Source organism: Tupaia chinensis, unplaced genomic scaffold, assembly GCF_000334495.1.
Source record: "Tupaia chinensis unplaced genomic scaffold, TupChi_1.0 Scaffold000323_1, whole genome shotgun sequence".
Classification (NCBI taxonomy): domain Eukaryota; kingdom Metazoa; phylum Chordata; class Mammalia; order Scandentia; family Tupaiidae; genus Tupaia; species Tupaia belangeri.
In genome coordinates this window covers 1644513-1667886 of record NW_006159817.1, presented here as the reverse complement: position 1 = coordinate 1667886, position 23374 = coordinate 1644513, and the positions used below count along the sequence as shown (strand labels likewise).

Here is a 23374-nt window from a genome sequence, read left to right as displayed (position 1 = left end):
CCCTTTCTCTTTCTCTCTCTTTAAAAAATAATAATAATAATAAATTTGGTGCTATGGAAATCCCAGACCTGAGGCTGAAGATTCAGGACCTTAGGGAAGGAGGGAAACAGGGAAGGTCCCTAACACCACTCCTGCCCTCCAATACTGCTGATGTCCCACTTCTCTGTAGACACATTTCCGGGCCTCTGCCCTTCCATGCACCCACTAGCCTTAGCAGGAAAGGACTCGGGGCCAGAGAGTGGCACAGTGGTGCCACTAGACCCACAGGGGAACGTCCTGGGTTTGCATCCTGGAGCCTGCCTACACATACCAGGTACATCTGTGTGTGACTGTGATCCTGGCTGGCTGGGCATGGAGGTGTGAAGACCCCTTTGGGAATGTCTTTTTGTCTGTCTGTCTCTGTCTCTCTCGTGGAAGAAATCAAGTTAAAAATCTAGCTACCAAGTCTCTCTTCTCTGAACTGCTTGGGACCAGAAGTATTTCAGATGTCAGATGTTTTCAGATTTTGAAATATTTGCATGTACGTAATGAGACATCCTGGGGAGGGGACCCAAGTTTAAACATGAAGTTCATTGGTGTTTTGTAAACTCCTTATGCACATAGACTGAAAATAATTTTGTACAACATTTTTCAAGGTTTATTCTAGGAGAGAGAGAAAACCCCCCACAGGGTCCTGACCCCATGATCCACCCGCAGCCTCAGTCATTCTGGATCATGGGCACACACACGACTGCTGTCCTCAGGGAGGTCACTGGATGTGAACCCGCAACCTTCTCACATGAGTCTGCCTCACACAATGCCATGTTTTACCACTGAGCCACCACCTGGCCCCTGAGTAAGATCACAACCTCATGAGGTCAGGCATGGCATTTTCCACCTGAGACGTCACATTGGCTCTCAGACAGTTTCAGATTTGGGAGCATTTTGACTTTGGGAGTGTTAGGTTAGGGATGTTCAACCTGCAGCTAGTGTCAGAGGTGGGAGTCAAACCCAAGTAATCCACTTGAGGGCATGCGTATGTAGCCATCACGCCTTCCTGCCTCATGACATCATTAACATTTTTCCCCATCAAAATAAAACAGAGAAAAAGATCATACAGCATTCCCATAGTGTGATCCACACTCAAGAAATCAGACGTTTTCCATCCCTGAGAGCCCTGGGCCTTCTCTCCACTACTCTCAGCCCCTGGCAGCCACTCTTCTGATTTCCAACAGTATAGATTCATTTTGCCAGTCTTTTTGAAATATTATTTATTTCTTTCTTCCATGAGAGAGACAGAGAGACTCTGTGTGTGTGTGTGTGTGTGTGTGTGTGTGTCTGTGTGTGTGTGTGTGTGTGTGTGTGAGAGAGATTGACATGATCCACCCCCAGCTTCATCCCCTCTTTGGATCCTTATGCCACAGCCACTCTGGGCCTCAGCCAGCATGGATCACAAGCACATATTTATGCCTGGCATGTTTATGGAGGTCCCAGGATGCAAACCCATGACCTTCCCCATATGAGTCCAGCTGCCTTACCACTGTGCCACCATTGTCCTCAAGTTTTGCCTGATTTTTAACTTTATATACATGTAGGGTGACCACGCATCACAGTTCAACTGGAACGGAAGTGTTTCAGGGGATGTAGGACTTTCAGGACTAAAACTGGAATTGTCCCAGGTAGAGGAGTCCCTCACCTTCATAGGTGACATCTGGCACTCTGTTGCTTTAGTGTGTGGCTTCTTTGACCTACCACGTCTGTGAGCTTGGTGTTGTTTCACATGGTTCTCCATGATCATTTTCACTGTGAGGGCTAGTGGACTTGTGTCACAGTCCATCGTGTGGCTATCCACGTGTTTCTGTTCTGTTGTTGATGGCCATTTGAATTGCCTCTGGTTTGGGGCTGGCAGGAGAAGTGTTGATTAGACATCCCAACCAGATCTCTGGTTGGACAAATGGACACCTGCCATTCAGTGATAAGACTGCAGTGACATTTTAGGTTTTCTCTTGAGTTGAGAAACACTCAATTGCTAGAGTTCTCTGGGACCAAAGATGGATGCTTACATCTGTTTTCCTGTTGCTGGCAGGGTGGCTCCTATGGCAGGAAAACAGTCTTCAGAGGCAAGTCCGATGGTACCCTCGTCCTCTTCCTCAGTCATTTCACACAATTCCAGGATCAGAAGAAAAGCCAAAGGGAAATCCTCGATCAAATCGAGCATCGGCTAAAGGTCCAGCCGCTCTTGAAGGAGCTGGCAGACATCGTGGAGATCCAGCGGCTCCGTGGTGCACTCATCATCCAGGTGTCCACAAAGTGGCATAGTGTCTCCTTTGAGGTGGTACCTGCCTTCAATGCTCTGGGTGAGTCCCCCTGGGTGTGGAAGGGAGAAAGTTTGAGGGGGTGTCCAACAGTCCTGCAGGTTCTCTAGGCTGGAGGTAGGAAAGATACCACTGGTACTTTCCAAAATGAGAGACTCTCAACCCTCCAGAGAGAAGGGTTCTACCTACCCTAGACTCTCTGGAGCGTCTCTCTTATCTGCTAACTCAGACCCATACCAGCGAGCAGGTGGGTGAAGTTTCATCTGTATTTACAGCCGCTCCCCATTGTTTGCAGTACAGTCTGAGCTCCGCTTCCTATCCCATAGCAATGGCTTAGATTCCCATAGGAGCATGAACTGTATTGCAACTGTTCATGCAAGCAATCTAGGTCATGCATGCTCAAAAACCATCCCCCACCTCCCCATTCTCTTCCATGATACTGGTCCCTAGTGTCAAAAAGGTTGGGGGCCACTGTCCTAACTGACATTGGAGAAAATGTTCTAGATTCTAGGATCTAAAGCAGAGCTTTTCAACCTGTAAGTGCACCAAGATCACCTAGAACTTTGTTAAAATGCAGAGTCCAAATCAGATCTGAGTCAGAGCCCAACATCCATGTCTTTCTTTTCTTTTTTAAAATGTTATTTCTTTATTTCTCCCACAAATGAAAGAGACAGCACTCTCAACAGGGTCTTGATGCCATGATCCACCCCCAGCTTCAGCCAACCCTGGATCATGGGCATGCAAGTGACCGGTATCTCAGGGAGGTTTCCAGATACGAACTCAGAACCTTCTCATGTGGATCAGCCTCACAAAGCATTGTATTACAACCAAGCCACCATCCAACCCCCAAACTATATATATATTTTTAAAGTTTTTGCTGTAAGGTGTGTTTGATCGCCAGAGAGAGACAGACAGATACAATGAAAGGGAAAGGGAAAAAAAGAAATCACCTCTGAGAGCAGATGCCCACACCACAATGCCTTCTCCTCCACTCTCCTCCTGGGATTTTGGGCATGCACGTACACACACCTGGTGTGATTTTCAAGCCACCAGGTCCTTAACTCAAACCACCGTCAGCTATGTGGAAGTCCAGCACCTTAACCACCATGCCACCTGCAGACCCCAAGATCCTGCATTTCTAACCAACTCCATGATAATGTTGCTGGCTCACAAACCACACCTGGGGTAGACTAGAGCCAAGTTTGTAGGAGGAAGAAAATAGGGCAAATATCTGGGGAAAGTCCAGCCGAGGTGAGGATTTGAAGTCTGCCTTCCTACCAAGTCAGCCTCAAGGCAACCACTTTCCATGGGCAGCTACCTACCAGAGGTTAAAGGGTGCCTCAAGCCCAATTTCTATCTCCCCAAGACCTGCCTACCTTCTGGATGTCCACAGTCCTGCCTCTCACCTAGGCCGGAGTTGTACCTCTGTTCCTCTCATCTCCTTACCCGCAGCCCACCACTAGGTCTTGCCAGCTCCACTCACTTGCTCTTCAATCTGCTTCATTTCTCTCTTCCTTAGTCAGGCTGCCATTGGGGCTGGTCCAGATTCAGTAATGGCCTCAGTTGTCTCCTTGGGTGGACAAATGGAGGCCGGCCACTCAATTATAAGACTATGGTCTTATAATTCTGGCTTTTACTTGAGAAATACTCAACTGCTGTCTTATTTCACACACAACTAGATGCTCTCTTTTCAAGTGCGAATATGATTTTGCATTAAATGCTTCCCATTGCATTTACGATCAAGAGCAAACTCCTCAATGGGACAGGACTTTGATGATCTGGTGGATGCTCTTTGCTTACCTCTCTAGCTCTACCACTTACTACCAACTACTGCTCTGTGCTCCAGCCACTCTGTGCTTCACTGAGCTCCTCAAACTCCCCCCAAGCTCACTTGACTTGAGACTTTGGCCCATGCAGTTCCTTTGTCTGGAACATTCTTCCTTCAATCTTTTATTTTTGGGTAATCCCAACTCATCATTTTAATTCTTCTGGCGCCCTAAATCTGGGTTGGATCCACTTCCTAGGTGCTTCAATAGCAATGTGTGCTTTCTTTTGGGTCGTCAGAAAAGTCACGATGTATTTTTCTATATTTTCCTATGTAAGAATCCATCACAACTTTCCCGATGACCCAGTAAATCTTGAGAGTTTTCACTAATACAGAAATAATTTGTGTAGTTTTCTCCTCTCCTAACTGTAAGCTCCATGAGGATAGATACTGTGAGAGTCTTTTTCTACGGTCTCAAGTAAAATGTTCATTATCAGTAATACTCGTTGGAGGAATAGCTGGGTGGATGATGAATGTATGGATGGCTGGGTGAATGGATGGGTGGATGGATGATTGGGTCATAAGTGGAAAAATAAGCAAGAGAATGGACAGATATATGTGTATAGATAGACTGATGATTTATTGGATGGATGGATGAATGGATTGATGTGGATGGATAAGTAAGACTCACATACTTACAGCTTAGTCTCGAGCACATATGTACATATAATCACAAATTTCAAGAGTAGAAGAGCTGAAATTTAACCCCTCACTGGACAAGAAGGAAAGAGTTATGCCCAGAGCCATGCAGTCAATTTCTGACAGAACAGAATACAACCCAGGTCTTCTAAGCCCCAGGCCCAAGTACCATCCATCACCCATAGATGTTATTTATTTTTTTAAAGATTTTTAAAAAAACTATATTTACTTATTTTCATTTGACCAGAGAGGGACAGAGTGAGTGAGAGAGAGAGAGAAAGCTGCCAGGTTCAGGGCTCAAACCATGGTCAGCCATGTGGGAGTCCAGAGCCCCCCAACCACCATGCCACCTGCCGGCCCCCATCGCCCATAGTTTTATGGAATTTCTCAAAGAACAATTCATCCAACTATCATCTAGTAAGGTGGAAACACACTCGCATCCCAATGATTCACATTCACAGAAAGGTGGCCTGTATAAAACCAGCTACCAGGGCTATCAGGATGCGAGAGGTTGTGCGTGCATGTCTGCCTCAGACAAAGGGCTGGAGTCAGGTGTGGAGACATGTGTGTCTCAGTACTGCTAAAGAAAATTCCGTGTACCATCTCCTTATTCAGAAGATAGTGGCAGGAGACCAGGCTAGAATGCCCTCTGCTGGTTCACCCTGTGTTGCAAAGATGGTGTGCGAATGGAAATACTGTTAGCTCTCCTTCATGTGTGATACTCAGAAGCCTCCACCAGGTGGGGATAGAGCAGCACAGTCCAAACTAAACTCCCTTTTCTACAAGGAAACAGCAAAGCTCGCTTCGTGAAAACGATAATCAACAGAGAAATTCGTGAATTGTTTGCTTTTGGGTTTGGGTTGCTTTTTTTGTTTTGTTTTGTTTTGTTTCGTTTTGTTTTGTTTTACTACATATTATCCTAGCTAATCTGGTTTATGTTTTATAGTAGGTCTAGGAAGGTTTTTTTTCAATTTTGCGTTTCTTTCCACTGCTGTCTGTCCCCACTCTCCCCAGGCCTTTGAGCCCAAACAGGAAGTATCTATTTACTACTTCTCAGAGTTTCAGTTTCCCCGTCTGTCAATTAGCACTCACCACCCGCCTTTTGTGTGCCTCTCTGTACATGAAGGGCCTAACTCGAGCTCTCAGTAAATGTCAGCTCTGTGATGGCCGTCATAGAGCATGGACTTGTGCCCCAGTTGCGAAATTCCCAAAAGGCCACCAAGGAGCCAATTCTGATGCAAGCACACAAGGGTTGCTTTTATTCGAGCTAGAGCCAGGACTCCAAACCATCACCAACACAGTGGGTCAGAGTTGAGAGCCCTGGTCTTAGTTGGACTGGGTTTTTATTTGACTGTTGAGGGGTGCTGAGGAATGCACTCAGGCGGCTACACATTGGTTGTAGATTTCAAGAAGCATAGTTGTCTTGGGAACCAGCAGTTAGCGTAATGGCTATGTTACTGGACTCCCACGTAGTCGACCACAGTTCGCGACCCAGACCTGGTGGCTTAAAACTCACACCGGGCGCGTGTGTGTGCGTGCCCAAGATCCCGAGAGGAGAATGGAGGAGAAGGGATTGCGGCGTGAGCATCCCCTCCAGGGGGGGATTTCTGGCTTCCTGTCTCTCTGTCTCTCTCTCTCTGTCTAGCGAGCGAACGCACCCTATAGCAAAAACATCTCCAAAGGGAAAAAAAAAAAGAGGAAGAAGAAGAAGCATAGTTGTCCTTTACTGTTTGGCAAGAAAGTTACTTCAGGTCTCTGGGATTTCCTTTGTGTCTTCTCACTGGCCAGCCCCGTGGGGTGATGGTCTTATGGCCTTCTCCTCCTTGATCGGCTCGCCTCCTTGAAATGGTGTCGATTCTCAGCAAGGTGGGCTTAACAAGATGAATTTGCCCTGTAAAAAAAGGGAGTCACTCTGGTCCTTAAGAATGTTCTTTCCGTCAACCTCTCTGCATGCTCAAGGCCCAGAACCATGCCTAGAGAGGCAGTAAATAGTCTTGGCGGGGGGGGGGGGGGGGGGGGGAAAGGAACAAGTCCACTGCTTTCTCTGGTTATTTATCTAAATGTGTGTGTAGGCAGTGGAGCTCAGCTAGCAAGGATGGGAAACCACTGATTAAACTGGATCCCACTCCCAGACTCTGGGGTGGAGGACTCAGGGCCTCTACAAAGACCCTGCAGCCTCGACTCTCAAAAAGCATATGCTCTGGGTGGGCTCAAGAGGGGAATATACAATACAGCGTTTATACGGCATAAAAACTTTATTTGCTTCCAGGTTTATGCCAGTGGTGCCAACAGGTTTTATTCTTTTTCTTTCTTTCTTTCTTTCTTTCTTTTTTTTTTTTTTTAATTTGCTATAAGGTACGTGCACTCACTGGTGAGAGACAGAGGAGAAAAAGAAACCATCCCTCCAGGGGAGATGACCATGCCCCAATCCATTCTCCTTCATTCTCCTCTTGGGATTCTGGGCACACATGCACACACGCCCTGTGTGTTTCCAAGCCACTAGCTGGGTCCAGAACTTGAACCGTGTGGGATCCAGAGGCCTCAAGCACCATTCCAGCAGCTGGTCCAATGCCAACAGTTTTTTCCATGAAGCCACCTTTTTTCCTACTGATTTGAAGTACTCTCTTTCTTATTTATAATTGTGTTTCTCATTCTTCTACTTGAGTCCTTGACTCTGCTGATCTTGAATCAACGCCATACCATTTTTGTGCCCATAGTTTTAGATGCTATTCTACGACCTAGGACAACAAGTCACCCTTCACCGTTACATGTATGTAAATAAGTAGTCCTCCTACAGATCTGTCGGTGAACATGTGTTATCAAACCACCTTGACCTCCGTTACCGAGCAGTCCTGACCCTGAGCCATGCTGCATGAAGACCAGGTGTTTCTGTGTCCCTTTGACATCAGGCACAAGGGAAACGCCCAGGCCCTGCATATATCGTGATCTCAAAAGAGCCTTGGATGAGACAAAATCCAGTGCTGGCGAGTTCTCAGTCTGCTTCACAGAACTCCAGCAGAAGTTTTTCAACAACCGACCTAGAAAGCTGAAGGATTTGATCCTCCTGGTGAAGTACTGGTATCGACAGGTAATTTGAAAATTGTGTTTATACAATCTGTTTCCTTTTCATAGGGATCATTTCCTTTTCTTTCTTTTTTTTCTTTTTTATTTTTTTTGGAGAGGTTTTTGCTATAGAGCGTGCGCCCTCGCCAGACAGAGAGACATAGAGACAGAAAGCGAGAAATCACTCCCCAGGGGGGGATGACCACGCTGCAATCCCTTCTCTTCCATTCTTCTCTTGGGATCTTGGGCACGCACACACATGCGTCTGGTGTGAGTTTAAGCCACCGGGTCCGGGACTCGAACCATGGTCGACTACGTGGAAGTCCAGCGACATAGCCATTACGCTAACTGCTGGTCCTGGGATCATTTCCTTTTCATGGGGATCATTTACATTCAGTAGGGTATAACAATCTTAGGAGGACAGTTTAATCGGTATCCTTGCAGACAACACCCACATCAAAATAAGCAGTACTCAGGGAACCAACAGTTAGCGTAATGGCTATGTCGCTGGACTCCCACGTAGTCGACCGCGGTTCATGTCTCAGACCCGGTGGCTTAAATCTCACGCCGGGCGCATGTGCGTGTGTGCCCAAGATCCCGAGAGGAGAATGGAGGAGAAGGGATTGCAGCGTGACCATCCCCCCTGGGGGGTGATTTCTCGCTTTCTGTCTCTCTGTCTCTGTATGTCTGGCGAGCGCACGCGCCCTATAGCGAAAACCTCTCCAAAAAAAAAAAAAAATAAGCAGTACTTTCTGCTCCTCAAATATGCAAGTCCACCCTTTCAATAATCCCCCAAAACAAACCCCTATTGTGATATTCATTCATATAGGCCCATGTAATATTCATTTTTCATTGCATTATAGTATCCTATTGTATCAGTGTGCCCCATAATTATCTACTAGTGGTGAACTTTAGGGTCCCTGCCAAATAGGTTCAATTTTTTTTTTTTTAAGTTTTTACCATAGAGCACATGCACTCACTGTAGAGAGAAAGAGGCAGAGAGGAGAAGTAAGAAACCACCTCCAAGGGGAAATGGCCATGCCACAGTCCCTTCTTCTCCATTCTCCTCCTGGGGTTTTGGGGCACTCATGCATGTGCATCTAAAGTGATTTTTTTAAATAATTATTTTATTTAACTATTTATTCACTTATTTTCATTTGACCAGAGAAGGACAGAGTAAGAGACAAAGAGAGAAAGCGAGAAAGTAAGACACCAGGTCTGGGACTCAAACCCAGGTTGACCATGAGGGATTCCAGCGCTCTTAACCACCGTGCCACCTGCTGACCACCACACCCAGAGTGATTTTCAAGCTACCAGGTCTGGGACTCGAACCATAGTTGTTGATGTGGGAGTCCAATGCCTTAACTACCAGACCATCTGCTGGCACTTTGTTTTGCTTATTTTTAAATTATATAAATGGGATCATATTGCATATGCTTTGCAATTGCTTTTTTTTTTTTTTTTTTTTTTTGTCAGAGGGTGCATTGTTCACCAGAGAGAAAAAGGGGGGTGGGGGAAAGGATCTCTCATGGAGAATGGTCATGCTGCAGTTCTTCTCCATCTTCCCCTCATTTTGGAATTATGGGCATGGATGCACATAGGCCCAACGTGTTTTTCTAGCCACTGGGTCTAGAACTCAAACCACACAGTCAGCCATGTGGGATCCAGCTCCTTTAGCCATCAGGCCACAGAGCTAGCCCCATGTCTGCCTCCTTTTGCTTCACATCCTCTGATTCATTCACAGAGGTGCATGTAATATACATCTTTCATTGTGCTGTCATATTCTGTTGTATTAATATGCCCCGTATCTGGCAGGGACCCCAATGGGGTCCCTGCCAAATAGGGGTTATGAACCAAGTTATTATGGACATTCTCCAACATGTCTTTTTGTGACTCAAAGTATTCATTTCTCAGGGCCAGCTGGTGGCATGGTGGTTAAGGCAGCTGGGCTCCCACATGGCTAACCACAGTTCGAGTCCCAGATGTGGTAGCTTGCTTTCTCACTTTCCCCCTTCTCTCGCTCGCTCTCACTGTCCCTTTGGTCAAATTAAAAAATAATTAATAATAACAAATACAATTAAATAAAGAAATATGTTTTAAAAGCATTCATTTCTCTTAAGCAAATATGCAAGAGTGAATTACTGGGTTCTAAGGTGTATGCATATCTGTGTGTGTGTACATAGCCATGTGGCATATATTTGTGTGTACATATGAGGGGATTTCAAAAAGTTCATAAGAAAATTAGATTAAAATATGAGTTTATTTTGGAGCAGAAATAAACGTGTTTTGAATTGCCAGAAGGCACATGTGCAAGAGAAAAAGAATCCCCCCTCCAATGAAGTGTGGTCTCACCATAATCATTTTCCCTCCATTTTGTCATCCCACCAGGATTTGAGTAACACACATACATAAGCCTGGTGTGTCTGTCAAGCCACCTGGGGCTGTATTCTAACTGCATTTGGCTCTCTAGGATCCAACTCTTAATTGCTATGCTCTGGGGCAAAGCCTGGCTCAAAAATTTCTTGAAATCCATAGTTTTCCATAGTACATATAATTTATTCATAATATACATTGCTCATGAGTTTTTTGATGACTCATCATATGTGTATATATGTAAAATTATATATGGGGAATATTTATTGACTTATTTTTCTGACGTTTACAAATAATTCCAAACAGCTGTGCAAGATTATACCCCCATCAGCCATATGTGAGTTTCAGTTGCTCCACATCCTTGTCAACACTTGATGTTGTCAGTCTGTTGAATTTGAGGCATTCTGGTGGGGGACAGTGACTTATAGTCTTCTAGTTTATTTTAGATTCCTAACATAGGAGAAACTGTATCCTCCAAATTAGCCTCTACCCCTTTATTTTTCCACAGTGCCAAATAAAACTGAAGGGCTCATCCTCGCTGCCTCCATATGCCCTGGAGCTGCTTACGGTATATGCCTGGGAACAGGGGTGTGGAGCAGAAGACTTTGACCTCGCTGAAGGCATCAGGACCGTTCTGAGGCTGATCTGCCAGTACAACCAGCTTTGCGTCTATTGGACGATCAACTACGACTTTGAGGATGAGACTGTCAGAAATATCCTACTGCACCAGATCCGATCACCAAGGTACCAGCAACCCAGGGCCCTGTCCCTGCATCTCCCTACCCAAACACCCAGGTGCTCTGCAGGATGAGGTCTCAGCCCTGTGCTGCCCAGCCAGTGACACAGCAAAAGGACAGCAGCCATTGTAACTGGGGAGGCAGAGAGACTATCTGAAAGGGGAGGCCTGGCCAATACGCCCTTCTAAACCACAGTCAAATTTTGTCCCAAAAATAAACACTAGAAAGGTGCTTCCCCTTATAGCAGGAAGGGGCTGAGAACAAAGGGGTTGGAAGGAAGAGGATTGTGGTTTTGTGAATGGAACATCTCTGCAAAGCAGAGAGCACAGGGCCAAAGAGACTAGATGCTTAGACATGGAGCTCAAAGGAACCTCAGGAATCAACATCCCAGTGACCAGATGCCCATTCCAAGCCTCTTTCCCCAAAACCCATTTCCTCTCCCACAAGCAGCTCAACTAATTTGTTTCTTCATCCAATCCAATCCAAAGGCCAGTCATCTTGGATCCAACTGACCCAACCAACAACGTGGGCCAAGACATGATCTGCTGGCCAGAGCTGAAGAAAGAAGCACAAGCTTGGTTGTCTTCCTCCACCTTGAGTGAAGAGTTACCTGCACCATCATGGACTGTCCTGGTGAGAGGGTTTTCCAAATACAGCCTGCTTTTTGTTGTAGGGAGGGTCCTCCAGGTACCTGGACTGAGTCTTATTTATCTGACTTTTACAAATACTTCCAAATAGTTTTTTGAAACAGCTGTGTCAGATTACACCCCCATCAGCCCTATGTGAGCATTTCAGTTGCTCCACATCCTTGTCAACACTTGGTGGTGTCAGTCTGTTGAATCATCCAAGCGGTCAATGAATCACTTTCTGGGGACAGCTGTAACCCAGTACCACAAACGGGGTGACTTCAAACAACAGAAATTTATTCTTTCATGTGTCAGGATGCTAGAGTCCAAAGTTCAGGCATGGGTGGGGCTGTGCTCTGTGATGCCTCTGACGTCCTCCCAGCCTTGTCTAGCTTCTACTAGTTGCCTGCAGTCCTTGGTGGCCCTTGGCTTGTGGCTGCTTCCCTAGTCACTGCCTCCCTCCCTTGGCTGTCACTGGCCATCTTCTTCCTGTGTGTCTTCACATCATTTTCCCTCTGTGCATGTCTGTCTTGGTGTTTCGCTCCTCTTCTTACCAGGATTAGGGCTCTCCCTAATGACCTCATCTATACTAGATTCCATCTGTAAAGACCCTGTTTCCAAATACAGTCACATTCCCAGGCAGTGTAGAATAGCAGATGTGGGTTCAAGTCCCAGCCCCTTGGGCTTCAGATTAGTCACACAGGGGCATGTCTAAGATCCTGACAGGATGGAGAATTGGAGGAAAGGTATTACAGCATGACTGGACCCCAGGGAGGGCTCTCCCTCTCATTTTCTCTCATGTAAATACACACACACACACACACACACACACACACACTGGCATTAGTAAAAAAAAAAAAAAAAAAGGGCCTGAACTTAGTGAGGTCAAACAACACAGATTTATCTTACAGTTCTGGATGTGAGCAATCCAAATAGGTGTCTTTAAGGGGGACACAATTCAACCCCCTGAGGACCTTCTTTCTTACTAGAAGTACAAAAAGGAAGAGAAAGAGAGTACCCACAGATGAGAGATTTCACTTCATTTCTGCAAAGGCGAAAGCAGGTGAGAAGGCGGGATGGAGCAGAGCCCAGAAGAGGTGGGCAGTAGTCGTACCTGCAGGTGCAGAGACAGGCTCAGGGCTCCATTCAGGTGGGAATGGGAGGGCAAAGAGAAGCAGGGCCAAACAGGAGAGCTAATTACAACTGGGGCCGAGAGACAGATGCCAGCTCTACTACGCCCTCCCAAAAGGAGAAATCATCCTGTCAGCATGAATTCCTGGCACTCGACGCTTATTAGAGAAGGGCAAGCCCAGAAGGATGTTCCCAAGTGAGTCCAGTGAGTCATTTTGCTTTTCTTAGGGACCACAGCAGGGACAGATATGCCAAGTGAGGCCAAATGGGTCAACAACCGAAGTCCACATTCCCAGGCACATGGCTAATTTAGAGCCACATTATAGGAGGCAGATACACTTTCTATTTGTGCAGAGACTCAAGGACTCAGTGAACAAAACTCCGGGACAGAAATGAAGGTATGGGTGAGCTCCCTGACCTCAGGGGGCCCTGGAATGAAAGACTGTGACCAGGGAAGTTCCCTCACTGGGTCCAGGAGGGCTGATGGTCTGAGCAGTTGCCTCCAATCTCCCACCCCTATTTTTATTTTTATTTTTATTTTTATTTTTTTGAGAGGTTTTTGCTAGAGGGCGTGTGCACTCACCAGAAAGACAGAGAAAGACAGAGAGATAGAAAGCGAGAAATCACCCCTCAGGGGGGATGGTCACGCCACAATCCCTTCTCCTCCATTCTCCTCTCGGGATCTTGGGCTCGCACGCACACATTCTTGATGTGAGTTTAAGCCACCCAGGTCCGGGACTTGAACCGCAGTCAACTACATGGGAGTCTGGCGACATAGCCATTACGCCAACTGCTGGCCCCCTCTGCTTGTATTTGCACTGGGCTCCTGGTCTTTGCTCCTTCACCCCAATTTTCCTAGTTCCTGGACAGTTTCATTAATTCCCCCATGTGCACACCATTTGGTTCTGAGAAGCTTCGAAACATATAGAAAAGCTGCAAAAATGGCCTCAACTATTGTGTGCCCTTCCTGCGCATGCGCAAATGCTGCCAGGGTGCCTAGATTTCTTAGTCCCTTCCTCCATCCTCAGAGCCAACAGCAGAACCTCTTTCAGTCTCTCTCTCTCTGTGTCCCTTGTCACATCACCTTTCCCAACTTTTACCCTCCTCCCTGCCTCTTATAACATGATCACATTGGGCTAGTCTGGGGGTGATCTGAGCTAATGTCCCCGTCTCCAGAGCCTTAGTCACATGTGCTTTGGGAGGAAGCCCAGCTCCAACAAAACCTGGACTTTGGGCATTTGGCTTCCAGAGCTGTGAGAAAACATTTCTGCTGTCTTACGCCACCCAGTGGTGATACCCTGTAACTGCGGCCCTTGGAAGTAATCTACCCGGGCAGTTTAACAACAAAGGCTGATACCACCTTACCAAAAACTATAATAATGATGATTATGAATGTGTTGGCTCAGACGTGGTAGCACAAGTGGGAGAGCACTGCGGTGCAATGGCTGAGGCCACACGGGAGGCTCAAGTTCAGTTCCCAGTCCAGTCTACACAGGCCACGTGACTGGTGCCCACCTGGGGTCCTAGCTACCTAAAGGGCTAGGGACACGGGATTATAGCATAGCAAGACCCTGCCAAAAATACCTAACTCCCATGGGTACTAGCAGGTTGTGTGGTGATTAAAGGGCTGGATTCAAACATGGCTAGCTACCGTTCAAGTACCGGATCTGGCAACTTAAAAATCACACCAGGCAGGGACCAGTAGTTGGCGTAATGGCTATGTCACTGGACTCCCATTTTGAGTCATTTTGAGTCATTTTTGAGTCATTAGTTGATCGTGGTTCAAGTCCCAGACCCGGTGGCTTAAACTCATGCCAGCGTGTATGCATGCGTGCTCAAGATCCTGAGAGGAGAATGGAGGAGAAGGGATTGCGGCGTAGCCATTTCCCCCCTGGGGGTGATTTCTCACTTTCTGTCTCTCTGTCTCTCTCTCTGTCTTTCTGGCAAGCACACACGCCCTATAGCAAAAACCTCTCGAAAAAGAAAAGAAAAAAATCACACCAGGCACATGTGTGTACATGCCCAAAATTCCAGGAGGAGAATGGAGGAGAAGGGATTGCAGCGGGGCCATCCCCTGATGGGGCAATTTCTCACTTTCTCCCTCTTTGTCTTTTCTCCAGTGAGCACATGAGTCCTATGGCCAGAACGAAACGAAAAGCTATCCATCCTCCTCCTCCTTTTTGCTCTCTCACTTAAAAAAAAAGGGGGGGAGGGTCCAACTGGTGGCATGGAGATTAAGGTGCTGGACTCCCACATGGTCAACCATGGTTCAAGTCTCAGACCTGGTGGCTTTCTTTCTTACTTTCTCTTTCCTTTTTTCTTTCTTACTTTCCCTTTCCCTCTTTCTGTCTCTCTCTGGTGAGCATGCATGCCCTATAACAAATAAAATAATAATGATGATACATAACATTAAATCATTCTGGGACCAGCAGTTGGCATAATGGCTATGTCACTGAACTCCCGTGTAGTCGACTGTGGTTCGAGTCCCAGATCCAGTGGCTTAAACTCACGCCTGGTGCGCGTGTGCGTGCGTGCGAGAGGAGAATGGAGGAGAAGGGATTGTGGCATGGCCATCTCCCCTGGGGGGTGGGGGGTGTGATTTCTTACTTTCTGTCTCTCTGTCTCTCTCACTTTCTGGCAAGCGCACGCACCCTATAGCAAAAAATCTCTCAAAAAATATTAAATAATTCTTTAAAAAACAAAAGAACACATTCATCAGAAATCTACAATTCCTGCAGTGGATGGGAAACAAGGAGGGAACAGATGAGAAGTTAGCACTGGCCGTGAGCAGGCAAGGATGCAGTGTCAGGTGGAAACCCAAGAGCAGTCTGGGATAGGGACACTAAACCTGTCTGGAGAAGGACCACATCTGCCCTAGGGGGTAAGGAAGGGTGGCTATGAGGAACTTGGTGTCTGGGGGATCCTGGGCACCACCCTAGATGCTCAGCCATGTTCTCGGTGTATGTCAGTGTAAGGATCAAAGGTGGGGAATGGTGAGGTTGGAGAGGGAAAAGGAGAGGCAGGGCAAAGGGCCCAGAGAGGAAGAGAAGCGAGCCCGGTGGGCTTGCAGGGGCCACTCACGCCTGGGGCTTTCTGTTTTCCCCAGCCAGCACCGCTCTCCTCGACCCCAGGCCAACTTCTGGATAAGTTCATCAAAGACTTTCTCCAGCCTGACCAGCATTTCCTAAATGAGATCAGTACAGCCCTGGACACCATCTGTACCTTCCTGCAAGAAAACTGCTTCCAACATTCAACCACCAAGATCCAGAAGGTTGTCAAGGTGAGCCCTGGCCCTTCTCTTAAGGAAACTATGGTGGGGGAGCTCAGTGGTCATGGCCAGCCTCCTGGGCTCGTCCATCCTCCGATACTGGAGGAGGGGAAGCTGGGAGTTCAGGACACCAGTTTTCAGTGGGGGCTGTTGATAGATGACCTGTGTCATCAGCTACACATCTGCTTCTATAATCATGTCCTAGGGCTGCTGACATGCTCAGTGTTCTTGGGCTCGTAGACCCACACGTCTGCTTCTATAATCATGTCCTAGGGCCGCTGACATCCTCAGTGTTCTTGGGCTCGTAGACACATAATTCCAGCCTCTGCCTCTGCCTCCACACCTCCTTCTCCTCTGCATTTCTTTCCCCCTTCTCTTCTAAGCACACCTGTCCCTGGATTTAGGACCCACCCTAATCTAGAACAATCTTATCTCTAGAATCTTAATTATACCCATAAAGACTCTTCCAAATCAAGTCACACTCATGGGTTCCCAGTGGACGTATTTTTGTGGGGGGGGGGGTGCCATGTGACCCCCTGCAGATTCTAAGCTCAGTATATACTAAGCCAGAAAAAGGCTCCTTTCATGTTTCAACAACTGCATCCCATCTCACCCCCTCAGCTCAGCTAGAGACTGAGGACTGAGCGGCTCTCGTCTGTGGTGTAAAGACCATCGCTGGTCACATGGCCAGGTACCGTGGGCCCAGAGTCACAGAAGGGAGGGAAGGAATGTTTATATCCACGCAAAGGCATCCGTAGCGACGCAGAACCAGATCTGTGTGCACGCTGCACAGAGAGGGCCCTGGGGGATGGCACCGCATCCCATGAGCAGTGAGTCAGCTGTCTCACTGAGGTTCCTCCCAGTGAAAGTCAGGCTGGGTCCATGGCCTGAGTTCGACCACCCAAAGCACACATTTTTTTGTCTCCCGCAGACCCCATTGACACAATAGTAAATGAATAAAGAAAGATCTACAGCACATTAAGGAGAGCATAGAAGGTCATCTGCTGATAAGAAGTAGTTTTCGATCTTCCTAAAGAAGTTATTTGTGGAGCCAGCACATGGCATAGGGGTTATGTTGCTAAACTCCCACATGACTGACTGCAGTTCGAGTCCTGGGCCCAGTGGCTTGAAAATCACACCAGGCATGTGTGTGGGCATGCCCAAGATCCCAAGAGGTGAAGGGATGGTAGCATGACCATCCACCCTAGGGGATGATTTCTCACTTTCTCTCTCACTGTCTCTGTCTCTCTCCAGCGAGCGTGCATGCACCCTAAGGCAAAAAAAACTCTACAAAAAAGTTGTTTGCAAGTTGGAAATGTTTCCTTGCAGAGAAGAGGAAGGTGGCACCCTAGACATTGTGAGGAGGGGCCCACAGCCACAGAGGAGCCACTGAAGGCCATGAGGGGCCCACATGAATGAAGTGGGCTGGAACAGGGGTGGGTGGACTGAGGCTCTGTATACAAGAAATGGAACCCAACCCGTCCTCACAACCACAGAGCTGGGTGCATACTACTCATGGGTAAAACAAAGTTTCTCTACAGAAACAGAGGAGGAGTAAGAAGAGGAAGCAGAGATGCCTATCGTAGAGATATAAGTAGACTGCAAAGCCTAGAATGTTTACCGAGGCCAGCAGGGGGCATGGTGGTTAAAGATGCTGGACTTCCACATGGCTGGCCGCAGTTTGAATCCCAGACCTGGCAGCTTGCTTTCTCACTTTCCCTCTCTCTCTCTCTCACTCTGTCCCTCTGTGGTCAAATTTAAATAAATAAATTTAAATAAAATAATTATTAAAAAAAGTTTATGGGACCAGCAGTTAGTGTAATGGCTATGTCGCTGGACTCCCATGTAGTTGACCACAGTTCGAGTCCTGGACCCGGTGGCTTAAACTCACACCGGGCGCGTGTGCGTGTGTGCCCAAGATCCCGAGAGGAGAATGGAGGAGAAGGGATTGCGGCGTGGCCATCCCCCCTGGGGGGTGATTTCTCGCTTTCTGTCTCTCTGTCTCTCTCTGTCTTTCTGGCGAGCGCATGCTCCCTATAGCAAAAACCTCTCCATCTAACCTTTTGCCAACCCCATGCCTCAAATTAAGGAACAGATGAGAACTTTCAATGTATGGATGACATCCCACTTGATTACTTCCGGGCCATGGGAAATATTCCTTTGGAGAAATCTTTAGGAAATTGACATAAGAACTGGATATTTCTAACTAGCCTGTCCATTGTGGGTGTGTAAAGGGCGTGAGAATAACCATCTAGGGCATCATTTGATCTATCGGTTTGTAAAATGAAAAGCTCTGCTTTGGACTCAGCCTGTCTAGACCCTTCTCAGAACCTGCCTCTGGCGCCAGCTGGTCCCAGCTCACGGGGGCCCCAGCCAAGGCAAGCTGTATCTCCACCCTCCTCTCTTCCCCAGGGAGGCTCGGCCGCCAAAGGCACCGCTCTGAAGACAGGCTCTGATGCCGACATCATCGTATTCCCCAACTCGTTCAAAAGCTACACTTCCCAGAGAGCCGAGCGGTCCAAGGTCGTGGAGGAAATCCACACGCAGCTGGATGCCTGTCAGCAGCAGAAGCAGTTTGAAGTGAAGTTTGAGATTTCCAACAGGAAGGCTCCCTGGGGGCTGAGCTTCACGCTGAAATCCAAAATGCTCAACCAGAGTGTCGACTTTGACGTGATGCCTGCCTTCAACGCTCTAGGTGAGACTCCCAGCTCGGTTCTGATTCCGGGAGTGCCGGTGGGCAGGGTGGAAGGACACCATGGGACTTAGAAATGCACCATGGGACCAGCAGATGGCATAATGGTTACGTCACTGGACTCTCACATGGCTGACCGTGGTTGGAGTCCCAGATCCAGTGACTTCAAGCTCACACAGGGTGCGCATGCATGTGCGCCCAAAATCCCTAGAGGAAAATGGAGGAGAAGAGATTGCAGTGTGGCCATCCTCCCCAGGGGATGATTTCTCACTGTCTCTTTCTGGTGAGCACATGCACACGCCCTATAGCAAAAATCTCTCTTAAAAAAAGAAAAGGGACCAGCAGTTGGCATAATGGCTATGTTGCTAGAGTCCCATGTAGTTGACCATGGTTCAAGTTCCGGACCCGGTGGCTTAAAACTCACGCCGGGCACGTGTGCGTGCGTGCCCAAGATCCCGAGAGGAGAATGGAGGAGAAGGGATTGCGGCGTGACCATCCCCCGTGGGCGGTGATTTCTCGCTCTCTGTCTCTCTTCTCTCTCTGCCTGGCAAGTGCATGTGCCCTATAGCAAAAACCTCTCCCTAAAAAAAGAAGAAAATCCTGGCAGACTTCTGAGGTGAAGACACAGGAAATCTAGGTTGTTTGCCTTCAATCTTAGGCAAAAATCTTCTTTAAAAATTCAATTCACGGATGACAGGTACATGATGGTATTTTAAAAGAAATCAAGACTATTTCAGGCGTTTTTTTCAAGTAAAAATCATGACGATGCTAGTGCACTCCCTCTGAACGATTCTTAGCGTCTCTCAGAAACGAAACATTACAGAATGGGAGTGCATAACATTTTCGTAAAAGGCAAGATAACAAATATTATTGGCTTTGAAGAGCCCCCAGAACCTGTCACCAACTACTCAATTCTCCCATTGCATTTAGCTTGAAAGCAGCCATTTTCCATACAGTCGTAAATAGGGCTGGTGGTGTTTCAATAAAACTTTATTTATAATACAAGCATTTGTATTCAGCCCAGGGTCCTGGTTTGCAAACCCTAGACCAGTGCTGTCCAAAAAGTCTTTCTATAGTAATGAAAATGTTCTATATCTGGGGCCGGAGGGTGGTGTGGTGGTTGAGGGCGCTGGACTTTCACGTGGCTGACCACGGTTCGGGTCCTGGACCTGGTAGCTTGCTTTCTCACTTTCCCTCTCTCTCTTTCTGTCCCTCTCTGGTCAAATTAAAATAGATAAGTTAAATTAAATAATTCTTTTTTAAAAAAAAGAAAAAACATGTTCTATATCTACTGAGAGCTTGAAATAAACCTAGTACAAATGAACTAAATTTTTATTTCTTTTTAATTCATTTGATGCACAAGGCCACATTGGCTGGTGGCCTACTATGTTGGACAGTACAGGGCTAGATAACACTTCTTTTTAAATTTTTTTATTAAACTTTATTTCTTTATTTAAATCTGACCAGAGAGGGACAGAAAGAGAGAGAGGGAAAGTGAGAAAGCAAGCCCCCAGGTCCAGGACTTGAACCATGATCAGCCACGTGGGAATCCAATGCCCCTAACCACCACGCCATCTGCCAGCCCCTAGATAATACTTTAATCATATCACCTGTGTGCACGTAGGCCCATCTAATTCATTTTATTATCTCATTTTGGGGGAGTTGTTCCCTATATCTTAATACAAATATCATTCAAAGTGATTTCCCTGCATCAAATTAAATTTGCCAAACATGTTTTGAAATCTGTTACTTAAGAAATACTATATTTAGTAAGGCGTAATAAACGTAAATATTTCCCTCATGCTAGGCCAATGCAATTCCGGCTCCTCGCCCAACCCTAAGGTCTATGCCGACCTCATAGATCTGTACAAGTCCCAAGACGTTCTCGGGGGAGAGTTTCATTCCTGTTTCACCGAGCTGCAGCGCAACTTCATCGAATCCCGACCCCCCAAACTGAAGGATTTAATCCGTCTGGTAAAGCACTGGTACACGCAGGTACGACCGTCTCGTCCTGGCCATCCGGCTGTTATTTTCACCAGGTAGCATGACCATTAAGCCAGCACTACCCAAGTACCTGGTGCCAGCTCTCCCATCCTGAAGGCTGACCTTCTTTGGGAAATGAACCTGTCCACTCCTTACACCTGGTGTCTTTGCAGAGTTCCTGCCACTAACCCCATTCATTTGGGCCAGGTATAGAGCAGCTCCGATCATCAAAGTTGCTACACGTGGTCTACTTGGCCCTCACACCGACCAGGGCGTTCTGCAGGGATCCGTGTTATCCTGCCTACGAAGGCTGGGTGGAGGTTGGGATTCACACGCTTACATGGCGCTGGTGTGGTTCCTCTCCTGTTCAGTGCCTAGATTAACACCATGGCTGCTGCCTCTGGGGGCAGGGTGAAGCTACAGGGGGAGCTAGGGCTGTGTTGTCCGTACGGTGAGCCTCCCTGAGCTTGGCATCAGCTGTCTCGCTCCAAGGTAGTTTCTGAGCGTTCGTGATGGCAAATGTCAAGCACGACACCGGCTCCTCCTGCAATGTCACCTTTCCATGGCCAGCTCTTGGAAGTCTAATATAGAGAGCAGTGGCATGGCGCGACTGCTCAGAGGGCTCAAGGTTTGAGCCCTTGAGTGACCTTGAGCATGTCATTTCACTTCCCCAAGCCTCGTATCTTTGTCTCGAATAAAACTCAGGAGCTGGGCGGGTGGCAGGCACAGCAGTAAAACCCAGTGCTCTGTGAGACGGTCCCACTTGGGAAGGTTCTGGGTTTGCAGGATCCAAACTTGCCCAGGATCCAAGGCTAAGGGTGCATCACAGGGTCAGGACCCTGTTGGAAGGGGCCAGCAAGTGACATGGTGGTTAAGGCCCTAGACTCCCACATGGCCTACAATGGTTCCAGTTCCAGATCTGGCAGCTTGCTTTCTCTCTGTGTCTCTCTGTGAGCTCATGTGCTCTATAGCAAATTTTTAAATGATAATAATAAATAATTTTCAAAAAAACCCTCTTGGGGTTCTTCCTCTCTGTCTCTCTCTGTTTCTCTCAGTGATAAAAAGACATAAATACATGGGCACAGCAGATGGCACAGTGGTTACATTGCTCAACTCCCACGTAGTCTACCAGTTCAAGTCCCAGAATCAGTGGCTTAAAATTCACACCGAGTACGTGTGCTTGTATTCCCAAAATTGTGAGAGGAGAATGGAGGAGAAGGGACTGCATCATGGCCAATGCCCCTGGGGGGTGATTTTTCACTTTCTGTCTCTCTGCCTCTCTGTCTCTCTGGCGAGCACGCACACCCTAAAGCAAAAAAATCTACCTCTTAAAAAAGGTAAAATTCCTGGGTTTGTAAATAGCAAGCAATGGATTTCCAGCAAACCACCGCTAGCTGATTATTTCAGGAGGGCACACATGGCCAAAAAAAAAAACCCACGAGCTGCTTATCAGCTGCTGGGCAAACTGCAAACCTGTCGTGTTTAGAGTTCCACGCTGCGAAACACTGTCACCAGCTTTGTGTTGTGACTCAGCTGCCCTGTGCGGCCCCAGCAGACCCTCCCTGGGCTCCTCGGGCTTCTCTGTCTTCCCGCATCATCTGACGTTTCCACTCTTCCCCCAGTGTCGGAGGAAAGTGAAGACAAAGAGCTCTTTGCCCCCAAAGTACGCCTTGGAGCTGCTCACCGTCTACGCCTGGGAGAAAGGCAGCAATTCGCCGGATTTTGACACAGCGGAAGGTTTCCGGACGGTTCTGGAGTTGATCATAAACTATCAACAGCTCTGCATCTTCTGGACGGTCAATTACAGCTTAGAAGACGAGACGATGAGGAAGTTCCTGCTGTCTCAGATTCAGAAAACCAGGTGCCTAGACCTCAGCCCCTCCTATTCTTAACCTCACTCCCTTCAACACTCTTCCAGTGACCTGGATTCTCTGCCTTCGGGGCCATGAGTCACTCCATATGAAACTGGGGCGCATGCTTACCAGCAGCACCCTGCAGAATCTCCAGGGACAAGGAGAAGGCTTTGAGCCTTTGAATGACCTTGAACAAGTCATTGCAATTCTCCAAGCCTTAAACCCAATGCTCCCTCCTGGGAGGCAGGAGAAGATGTCCAGAGAAAACAGAGAAGGAGGCACTGAGGTCTAACGTGCCTGAGTTGTTTTCATCTTCCTAGATCAGAAGGGAAAAATGTGGACCCTTTAGCAGGTCTAAGAGGGTGCAGGAGTTGGCGGGACCAGCAGTTGGCGTAATGGCTATGTCATAGACTCCCATGTAGTCTACCACGGTTCAAGTCCCAGACCCGGTGGCTTACACTCATGCTGGGCGCATGTGCATGATCCCGAGAGGAGAATGGAGGAGAAGGGATTGCGGCGTGACCATCCCCCCTGGGGGGTGATTTCTGTTTCTCTGTCTCTCTCTGTCTTTCTGGTGAGTGCACGCACCCTATAGCAAAAACCTCTAAAAAAAAAAAAAAGGTGCAGAAGTTGGAATTGTGTCCCCAGGAATGAATGCTACCATCTAGGGGACAACCCTACAGGTTTTTTGTGTGTTTTTTGTTTTTGTTTTTGTTTTGGAGAGGTTTTTGCTACATAGAGTTCAGCGACATAGCTGTTATGCTAACTGCTGGTCCCAACCCTACAGGTTTTTTTTTTTTTTTTTTTAATTTTATTCATTCATTTATTTTAATTTGACAAGAGAGAGAGAAAGTGAGAAAGCAAGCCACCAGATCCGGGACTTGAACCGT

At 47.4% G+C, this 23374-nt stretch overlaps 1 protein-coding gene across 2 annotated transcripts in view; it reads left to right on the top strand.

Annotated features, from left to right (window-relative positions):
- Positions 1-23374, top strand: part of OAS2 (2'-5'-oligoadenylate synthetase 2) — a 30313-nt gene that overhangs the window by 1042 nt on the left and 5897 nt on the right. The window contains exons 2-9 of one of the 2 annotated variants that reach the window (XM_014589035.2): positions 2153-2336; positions 7668-7846; positions 10703-10938; positions 11420-11564; positions 15795-15968; positions 18369-18651; positions 20456-20643; positions 22254-22492. In XM_014589035.2, coding sequence (XP_014444521.1) covers positions 2153-2336; positions 7668-7846; positions 10703-10938; positions 11420-11564; positions 15795-15968; positions 18369-18651; positions 20456-20643; positions 22254-22492 — 1628 coding nt within the window. Of the gene's footprint in view, positions 1-2065; positions 2337-7667; positions 7847-10702; positions 10939-11419; positions 11565-15794; positions 15969-18368; positions 18652-20455; positions 20644-22253; positions 22493-23374 lie in introns of both variants that reach the window. The other variant, XM_014589034.2, reaches the window with a different exon arrangement.